Source organism: Cucurbita pepo, unplaced genomic scaffold, assembly GCF_002806865.2.
Source record: "Cucurbita pepo subsp. pepo cultivar mu-cu-16 unplaced genomic scaffold, ASM280686v2 Cp4.1_scaffold000949, whole genome shotgun sequence".
In the NCBI taxonomy this organism is placed as follows: Eukaryota; Viridiplantae; Streptophyta; class Magnoliopsida; order Cucurbitales; family Cucurbitaceae; genus Cucurbita; species Cucurbita pepo.
This window is the reverse complement of record NW_019647149.1, coordinates 1-9,453: the sequence shown is the minus strand read 5'-3', so window position 1 is coordinate 9,453 and position 9,453 is coordinate 1. Positions and strand designations below refer to the sequence as shown.

Genomic DNA, 9,453 nt, shown 5'->3' with positions numbered 1-9,453 from the left:
CAAGAAGTTCGTGGTTACGTTGAAGCAGTTTTAAATAGTTTAGCTGCAAATGTCCCCAAGGTAATTTATGTTGAAACTGTTAGGAATCACGGTTCTCCACAATGGTATGATATGGTCCACTCTGAGCATAAGCTTTCATGACTTTACTTTGAGCTTTCCCAAAAGGCCTCATACCAATGGAGATGTATTCCTTACTTATAAACCCATGATCAATCCCTAAACTAGCCCATGTGGGACTCCCTCCCAACAATCCTCCCCTCGAACAAAGTACACAATAGAGCCTCTCCCGAGGCCTATGGAGCCCTCGAACAGCCTCCCCTTAATCGAGGCTCGACTCCTTCTCTGGAGGCCTCGAACAAAGTACACCATTTGTTCGACACTTGTGGCTAAGTTAAGGGCATGACTCTGATGCCATGTTGAGAATCTCGACTCTCCACAATGGTATGATATCGTCCCCTTTGAGCATAAGCTCTCATGACTTTGCTTTGGGCTTCCCCAAAAGGCCTCATACCAATGGAGATGTATTCCTTACTTATAAATCCATGATCATTCTCTAAATTAGCCAATGTGTGACTCCCTCCTAACAAATGTCAATAGAAACTTATATTTGAATGATTATCCCATGTAGTTCATGTCTTTGTCTTCAACACAGTTTATTTCATTAGCGAGTTGTTGAATTTTGCAGGCTGTTGTACTTTGTCAAGTTGAGAAGGCCAAGGAAGACATGCTAAACCAATTATATAGCTCGATCAGGTAGAGTTTGGGTTTAATGTTGGTATAGACTCTATATTCTTACATATTTTCTATTTTAATTCTACTTTTAACGCTTAAATATTTTCATTTTAACGTTGACTGTTGATCGTAAGTTCGAAATCCATCTTATTGTATGCTCATGATGAACAGTGGCCAAAGCTCAGCCAGGATTGAGGAGCTTCTTCTGGAGGACCCAAACGTAAAACGGAGGAGAGAACGTTATCAAAAACAATCCTCTCTCCTTTCGAAACTTACGCGCCAGCTCAGCATCCACGATAATAGTGCAGCTGCTGCTGGTTGGTCCGACAATGATGCAGCAGGTAATCTTAGCCACTAGTTGCAGCAAATATATTACGTTACTGATCTGCTTGATTTTTGTAAAATGAAACTGGAGTAGAAACATGGCATCATTTTGTTTTTCGCGATTATACAACTTAACCTGCAAACCTGCGACGAATCTTTGCAGAAAGTAGTCCCCGAACTAGCGGAACGCCTGGAGATGACTGGAAATCTGCATTTGATGCAGCTGCTAATGGTCGGGTCGACTCCAGAAGATCTTCTTCCAATGGTCGCAGTAGGTATTCTAACGATCCCACACAAAATGGTGACATATACTCAGGTTCAAACTCGAGCAGTCGTCGTACTCCAAACCGTCTGCCACCAGCACCTCCACAGTCATCTTCTGGTTCCAAATACTTCTAGCATCACAACAGACCTTGATGATTCATATTCTCAGCAACATTGGGTCATATTTAGTGATCTCCTCAAGTTCATATTCCTACTAGAAACTTCAAAGTGGAGAGAGAGGTTTGTGTATATATACAACATTTCTCAGTCTCAGGTTATACTCTGCTTTCTTCATAAATACAAGACTAGATTCAAGTTTTTGTTCTACCATTCATTTTTGGACAAGAAAAATGTATTTGAATGCATTAGTTATGCTTTTGTTTGTACTATCATATCCATTTCTAATGGGTTATAATATAATATTCAGTTATTTCTTAGTGTAAAGTGAATCTTGAATAGAATTTGTGATGGTGGATTTGGAAAGAGCTGGTTAGAAAGAGAAGAACTCTTGGATTGTAATGACTTGGCAATAGATCGCTTCTTCTAAACTACTCCGTTCGTTACGCTTGTAACAATTCAATTATGGTGTAGAACTCTTGGATTGTAATGACTTGGCAATAGATCGCTTCTTCTAAAGTACTCCGTTACGCTTGTAACAATTCAATTATGGTGTCCCTATATATGTGATCTTCTAAAGTACTCCGTTCGTGTTACGCTTATATGTGATTAAATTATTGACCAGGAAGTACTCCGTTCGGTACGCTTCAATTATGGTGTCCCTATATATGTGATTGAATTATTGACCAGGAATTGTAATGTCTATTCTGATATTGCCTCAATGGTGCGCTAATCTTTTGAATCTGGTACTAGAACAATGTTCTCTTTCAAACCTTTCCTCCAGGAGAGCGGCCTTGTAATTTCTTTCAAGCCTTGTAATTTCTTTCAAACTTGCTTGAGATAAGTAAAAATGAGTATTTAGAGATGCAGATAAGTAAAAATGAGTATTTAGAGATGCTTTCTTAGATCCTAAGACAGCTCACTCTAGAATTAGCTTTATATAGACTTATCTAATGAATTGGTAAAATACTAATCTTTACAAACATTTTCAAGCGGCACTAAGATTTCCAAGGTCTAGCCAAAGTTTAGTTCAGGATCCCACTACTCATCGTATTTGGTTTGGTATTGCTACCGCGCATGACTTCGAAAGTCATGATAATATTACTGAAGAACGTCTATATCAAACTATTTTTGCTTCACATTTCGGACAATTGGCAAAATTTTGCTGTGGACTTCTAGAAATCTCTTTCATGTAGCTTGACAAGGTAATTTTGAAGCATGGTTACAAGACCCTTTACATGTAAGACCTATTGCTCATACAATTTGGGATCCTCATTTTGGTCAATCGACGATCGAAGCTTTTACACGAGGGGGTGCTCTTGGCCCAGTAAATGACTTTGAATTAAAAGAAGAAAATAATACTTATGACATAAATAGTCTTAAAGGGTAGTTCGACTATTTATTACCTCTATTCTCTACTTGATATACTATTATTATAAAAAAATTTGGGCTCTATTCTCTACTTGATATACTATTATTATAAAAAATTTTGGGCTAAAAAATTTCTCTATTCTCGTACATTCACTAGTAATGTAAATACCTCTTGAATCTTCTGTATCTTACTTCTTATAATTGGTCCTTCGATACATGTAATGGATCAGTAGTTGGATTCATATCGATGTGGCTTAGTCCTGAATGTGTACGTTCAATCTTCTGAGCCAGATCGAATGAAGTATCATATGGAAAGCATCATATCTCTTGGGAGTTCCATTAATCACAAAGTGTCTCTGAACTTGCTTCACTCTCCTTTGCATTCTCAAGTATTGAGATTGAGATATCCCTCTTAGTATCTCTTTTATGTTTCCTATATCCTTCACTTCTATTTGCACACCAAATGAATTCCAATTCAAAACATCACTGAAAGGAGGGACATAGCTTTCTGATATCAACACAGGTACACATTCAGCATATATAGCTTCCACAACTCTTGGACTCGCTACTTCATACCCGCTCGGGCATAAACAAAACCGACTCTTCTTCAACATCGACTCGTATGATACTCCGCTTGGAAGCTCGTCGTAAACAACCACGTCATCGTCTTTTTCCTTCCACTTTTGCAGTAGTAAGTACCTTATGTGGCCGTGTAAACGACCTGCAAAGAATGCAAGAATAGGTCGACGAGAAGGCGAGAGTCCCCCGAGAAGTCCATCGATTTCTCCCGTTCGAAGATGGATTTCTGGGAACGATGCGTCTTTAGAGGGATGGAAACCTTCTGAAACATTTGCATTACACAATACCCTGATGGAGTTGTTGAATAAAAGTGGAACGTACGAGGTGGTTCGTGGCCCCTGCGAGACGAAGAAAGAAAGCTTAGATCGAAGCCAATGGCTTTATGCTCAAAGTGGACGATATCATATCATTATGGAGAGTCGTTATTCCTAAAATGGTATTAGAGCCATGCCCTTAACTTAGTCATGCCAATAGAATCCTCAAGTGTCAAACACAAGAAATTGCTAGCCTCAAAGGTGTAGTCAAAAGTGACTCATGTGTCGAATAAAGGGTGTACTTTGTTCGAGGGCTCTAGAGAAAGGAGTCGACCTCGATTAAGGGGAGATTATTCGAGGCCTACATAACCCCACGGGAGGCTTTATGGTGTACTTTGATCGAGGGGAGGATTGTTGAGAATACATCTCCATTGATATGAGGCCTTTTGGGGAAGCTCAAAGCAAAACCATGAGAGCTTATGCTCAAAGTGGACAATATCATACCATTGTGGAGACCCATTATTCCTAACAAAGTATCAGAGCCATGCCCTTAACTTACCCATATTAATAAAATCCTCAAATGTCGAACAAAGAAGTGAGCCTCGAAGGGTAGTCAAAAGTGACTCAAGTGTCGAACAAAGGGTGTACTTTGTTCGAGGACTTTAGAGAAAGGAGTCGAGCCTCGATTAAGGGAAGGCTATGCGAGGGCTACATTGACCTCCTGAGAGGCTCTATGGTGTACTTTGTTAAAGTGGACAATATCATACCATTATGAAGAGTCGTTATTCCTAACATTCCAAAGCTGCTTACCCAATCATGACACGAAAGCATGAAGTGGTCAGCACCGAGGCTGCGATTCCAAAAAGAATGCTTGTTCGAGATGACATTGATGTAGTCTTGGACTGCAACGCCAATGGCATTAACATCATGAGAGTTTGGTTCATAGAGATATTGAACCAAATTGACAACGCTGAAAGGGAGGAAATAGAGAAGGGCTTGATCAGGGTCATTGGTTGTGTATGAGTTTCCCTTCTCCATTTCATGAATGAACCTTCCTTCTGTGGAGTATATGCTCTTGCATGGACCTTCATGGAACATTGGTGGCTCTCCTTCCTTGTATATGTATATCTTTAAAAGCCTTTCCATTTCTAGGTAGCTCCTGCACACGAACCCGAACCCGATGAAGTTATATGTTCTAGTTCGGGTTTGAGTTTAGTTTCAATTTAGTCTCTAAACTTTTAAAAAATTCGTAGATGTTTACTAGATTTCTCTACCACCGATGAAAATTAACAAAGATTTAATGTAAACATTAGTCATGGATACAATGAGAGACCTTGGCCCCGAGTAGAGGCAAGGTCGAGCTAAGTGACTTGGCCTAGTGTAGAGGCAAGTCGGTTGTGTAGTAGACGATTGAACATGCACGCGCAGACGACGTGTGTGGTCGAACAAGCTTGGATTTCGCACAAGCGATATTCGGTTGGCAAATACAAACCTCGCCTAGGGTCCGATGAAACCACAAAACCTGGGTGAAAAATATATATGGGACTTGATTCCCCTTAAGGTTGGTCGCAAGTGTGTCAAGATCACGACGCCAGATGGTTGAAAAAGTAGGACCAAGACACATAAGGTTAAAATTGTCATTTAAACTAAACTATAAAATCCAAATTGAAACCAAAATTGAGACACATGAGGTTAAAATTGTCATTTAAAGTAAACTATAGAATCCAAATTGAAACCGAAATTGAGACACATAAGGTTAAATCTGTCATTTAAACTAAACTATAAAATCCAAATTGAAACCGAAATTGAGACACATAAAGTTAAAATTGTCATTTAAACTAAACTATAGAATCTAAATTGAAACCGAAATCGAGACACATAAGGTTAAAATTGTCATTTAAACTAAACTATAGAATCCAAATTGAAACCAAAATTGAGACACATAAGGTTAAAATTGTCATTTAAACTAAACTATAGAATCCAAATTGAAACCGAAGTCGAGACACATAAGTTTAAAATTGTCATTTAAACTAAACTATAGAATCCAAATTGAAATCAAAATCGAGACACGTAAGGTTAAAATTGTCATTTAAACTCGTACCTGTGGAAAGCATTTGGGTTTCTATATATTGGACCTCTAGGAACATAGTCAGGATCATCATGTACAGACGTAAGGTTACGAACTCGACCCGCTTCTCTTATCGCTGCTCTTGCTCTTACCAACTTCTCCTCTATTTTCTCCAACTTAGTGTATCTCTCAACTCTACTGATCCCCGAAGTTGCATCTTTTCCCTTATGTTCTTTATTTTCAGGTACCGTCTTTTGTGATCCTTCCTAATGATCATGATCCAAGTCAACGAGGTTACAAAAGGTACAAACGAGTTAGATTTGCAACGATAAATTTTATACTTACAATGGGAGAGGAAAAAGAGTGTCCCTTGAGGTCCAAAGCAGCTGGGTCAAGCAAGTGAGGAGCAAAACTTGAGAAGACCTTATCCAAGCCAGTCGTCCAAGGAACCTCCAAATCAAGCTTGCAAACTAGAGAAACAAGTACAAGAGAAGGAAGAAAAATTAACACAAACAAAAATGGGTTAAAAGATGAGAAGAAGAATGGCTTCTTAGAATGCTCCATTTCTCCTTCTCCATGCCTTTGATCTGCCATAATCATCCTCATAAGTGATACTATGCTTGTGAATGTGTGCTAATAACTATAATGTTCTACAGCTCATAAAACACAAGATTCATTGCTTCTTTGTGAGTCAATTCCTTGCTGAAAATGAGAGAGATTCTCGATCCATATAGTTCGTTCTTCCCATTATTGTATTTTCCTTCTAAAGAGAGACCGTTACGGCAGTACTATGTCAAACATAATAATCATTCTCCTGTCTAGTAGCGTACATGTTCGTATTATCGTGAATGAATAGGGATATCCCCCAATGCATAAACACATAATACAACTCCGCTAGCATCTTCTTTATATCATAACATTGTTCACATCAATTCTTAGAACATTTATCATATATGTGTTGTCCCACATTGGTTAAGGAGGAAAACAAAATACCATTTATAAAGGTATGGAAACCTTCCCCTCGCGTATTTTAAGGCCTTGAGGGAAAGCCCAAAAGGAAAAATCTAAAGAGGACAATATCTGTAAGCGGTGAGCTCGGGCCATTACAGCATCTTTCATACTAGTTGTCGTTTTGCCTGTCAATAATATCATATCATTCATGTAACATATAAGTAATATCATACATAACAATCCATATCATGCACATATCATATCGTATATCATAAGAGTCGCATAATCATATCATAACATATCATATCATAAAGCTCCTCCCCTATTGAATAACCCTTTTTAAAAGTACCTCAAGTTCATCTGAATCAGAAGGGCCTTTAATTAAAGCTGAGAAATTGGAGAAGGAAAAATGGATGAAAAAGGGGGCAATCCATGATTATAGCGACTGTATGAAAAGAATAATACAACAGCTCAAAAGTAATAGATACCAGGAAGGGCTTATACAACAAAATTTCCTGGAACTATTTGTTCTCTCACGTACTCTAACAACAATATGCAGAAATAATCTTAAAATAGCAAACCATGAAAAAATGATGCACACAACAAAAACAACTATTCCTTTGTTTTCCAGAAAAGTTTGATTCTTCTGGACCCTTTCAATCTCAGATCTGCAAAACAAAACAGAAGCTTTCAGCATCTTCCATCTCTACAAGAAGATTTCTACAAAGAGAAATTTGCACATTTTTTGAAGTAACAAAGATTCCCAAGTCTTTTTTTCCCCAAAGGAAATGTTAGGTAAGAATGATCAAGAAATGAGAACATTTGCCAGGAATTTTATTGGATACGATACATGGAAAACAGTTTGAAGAAAGTAGGAAGGAAAATAATAAACAAAGAAAAACAATATTTATGCATTCTCTCTCCGGGCACGAGCGGGAATATCAAAATGAAAGACCGAAGACATGTATATGACACGGAACGAAATATTCAAAAATACGTGAGATGATTTGATAGGTTGTCTGCAAAAAGAGTTTACCGACCGCATAACAATTTGTTGTTGTGTGTAGCGTGTGGGGCCATGTCGCCTGAGCAATCATAGTACGGCCGCTCATCAAATATCAAAGAAACATTTTCAGAAGTGTTTTTAAAATTACAAAAAATGAAAAAAAGAAGGGGGAAAAAGTTTTCAAAACAAAAGAAAAGGTAAAAACAAACAATTTCCTCAAGTAAATATCATAGCTATGAGTAACGAAAACTTCCTGGATAGCTACACATTCTTTGATTAAAAATACTTCCCATAACTCCTTTCAAAATATGGTTTGGGCAGCCACTACAACACTCAAACTACTGCATAAAAGTACTATTTTGATAAAAATAGAACATAGGAACAGTTATAAGATGTTTGTGTGGTGGTGGGTGGGGGGGCAAAAACCTGAGAATAGCATTATGCCTTTGCAGACCATCCAACTGCAAGGAAACAGTGGACTTCCAAGAAATGAGATCATGAAGATCTTTATCCTGCAATGACAACAAACCAATGTTAATTGGCATTGTTATTAGTAGAAGATGGATTGAAAGGAGAAGAGTATGACATACTGTGCTATCCTGGACTTTAAGAATATTTCTTATATCCTCACGAGTCTTCTCAATAAGTAGACCATTATTTCCTATATCTTTGTCGAACTCTTTGAATATATTGCCATATTTGGAAGTTGAGTCCTCGAGATACCGCTCCAAAACAGATAGACTTCGGTCTAATGAACGAACTTTCTGCGTCAAAATTTTGAGAACAGTGTCACCAGGCATTCTGCCAGGTTGTTGATGGTGTGATTCTTCGACCGGATCAGGTATATTACTCTTTGAAAGTTCTAAAACGACATCATCATCATCACTTTCCTCATTAGCAAGAGATTGCGACTCTCTACGATGTTGTTGTCCTACATCATTGGATCCAGGCTGGGACGGAGTTACTCGCTTATCGATAGTAGCTTCATCTGATATAGAGGGTTTATGTTGAGCAGATATTAAATCCTCTAGCATCATTTCAACAGCATCCATTCCGTAAACTTCAACAGTGCTGAGTGTGCAATAGAATTCTGAACCATAGTGGGTAAGAAGATTCAACTTTAAGTATCTCACCCATTTTGGATCCTTGAGAACAAATCTATGTGCATGTTTTGCATTTGGAGCAGTGAAATTCCCAAGCTTGAACCAAACATCTGTTGGATAAACCAAACTGCCATGTAGCTCGAATTCTTTCAAGTTAGAAGAATGGTGCTCAAAATTAGCGATTTCGATTGTTACTACTAAGGTTTCTTCTGAAAGTTCTATGACAACAAATTTCTCTTCAGCAGAACATGGATTTCTGAGGTACTTATCTTTGTCCTTGCCTAAGATGTTAGAAGCTCCTTTTGCTTCCTTGTTGAAAGCCAACACCTTTGCTCCCTTTGAAGCTGAAGCGTAATTGTACTCTGCACCACCAGGTTCTACTCTATGGATAGTATTCCCAGCCTGACCAGTTTCATCCTTAGTCCGAGATGTAAAGACTCTGCTTTTGAATTCTTCAAGGCCCAGAAGAACAGTGTCTGACGAGATATCTCCCTTGAGAGGTTTACTTTCAGATTTTACTCCGGTGCTCGAGCTCTCGGCCTCAGGCAACCCTGTAGCAGCTTGTATATGACTGCTACTTTCTTCAATTGAAAGCATTTCATTGTCAGAAGCCTGGCTTGTAGAATCAATTGAGCACGAATCGTTTAAACGACTGGTACAATCAGTTTCTCCTTTCAAAGGTTC

The 9,453-nt window shown here is 38.3% G+C and overlaps 3 protein-coding genes across 3 annotated transcripts; 1 reads left to right on the top strand and 2 right to left on the bottom strand.

Annotated features, from left to right (window-relative positions):
- Positions 1 to 6: 6 nt before the first annotated feature.
- Positions 7 to 1,819, top strand: LOC111786034 (dynamin-2B-like). The gene is made up of 4 exons (XM_023666387.1): positions 7 to 60; positions 686 to 753; positions 904 to 1,073; positions 1,220 to 1,819. Exons 2-4 carry the CDS (start codon positions 725 to 727, stop codon positions 1,453 to 1,455), a joined length of 435 nt encoding a protein of 144 aa, XP_023522155.1. The 5' UTR covers positions 7 to 60; positions 686 to 724; the 3' UTR covers positions 1,456 to 1,819.
- Positions 1,820 to 2,753: 934 nt separating this feature from the next.
- On the bottom strand, positions 2,754 to 6,435 carry LOC111786033 (probable glycosyltransferase At5g03795). Its single transcript, XM_023666386.1, has 4 exons — positions 6,055 to 6,435; positions 5,743 to 5,975; positions 4,452 to 4,800; positions 2,754 to 3,725 (listed from the first exon to the last, which is right to left on the bottom strand). Exons 1-4 carry the CDS (start codon positions 6,313 to 6,315, stop codon positions 3,063 to 3,065), a joined length of 1,506 nt encoding a protein of 501 aa, XP_023522154.1. The 5' UTR covers positions 6,316 to 6,435; the 3' UTR covers positions 2,754 to 3,062.
- A 635-nt stretch (positions 6,436 to 7,070) lies between these two features.
- LOC111786032 (SUN domain-containing protein 4-like) lies at positions 7,071 to 9,447 on the bottom strand. The gene is made up of 3 exons (XM_023666385.1): positions 8,257 to 9,447; positions 8,093 to 8,178; positions 7,071 to 7,328 (listed from the first exon to the last, which is right to left on the bottom strand). The coding sequence occupies exons 1-3, from the start codon at positions 9,364 to 9,366 to the stop codon at positions 7,097 to 7,099; spliced, it is 1,428 nt and encodes a 475-aa protein (XP_023522153.1). The 5' UTR covers positions 9,367 to 9,447; the 3' UTR covers positions 7,071 to 7,096.
- Between the last annotated feature and the right edge of the window lie 6 nt (positions 9,448 to 9,453).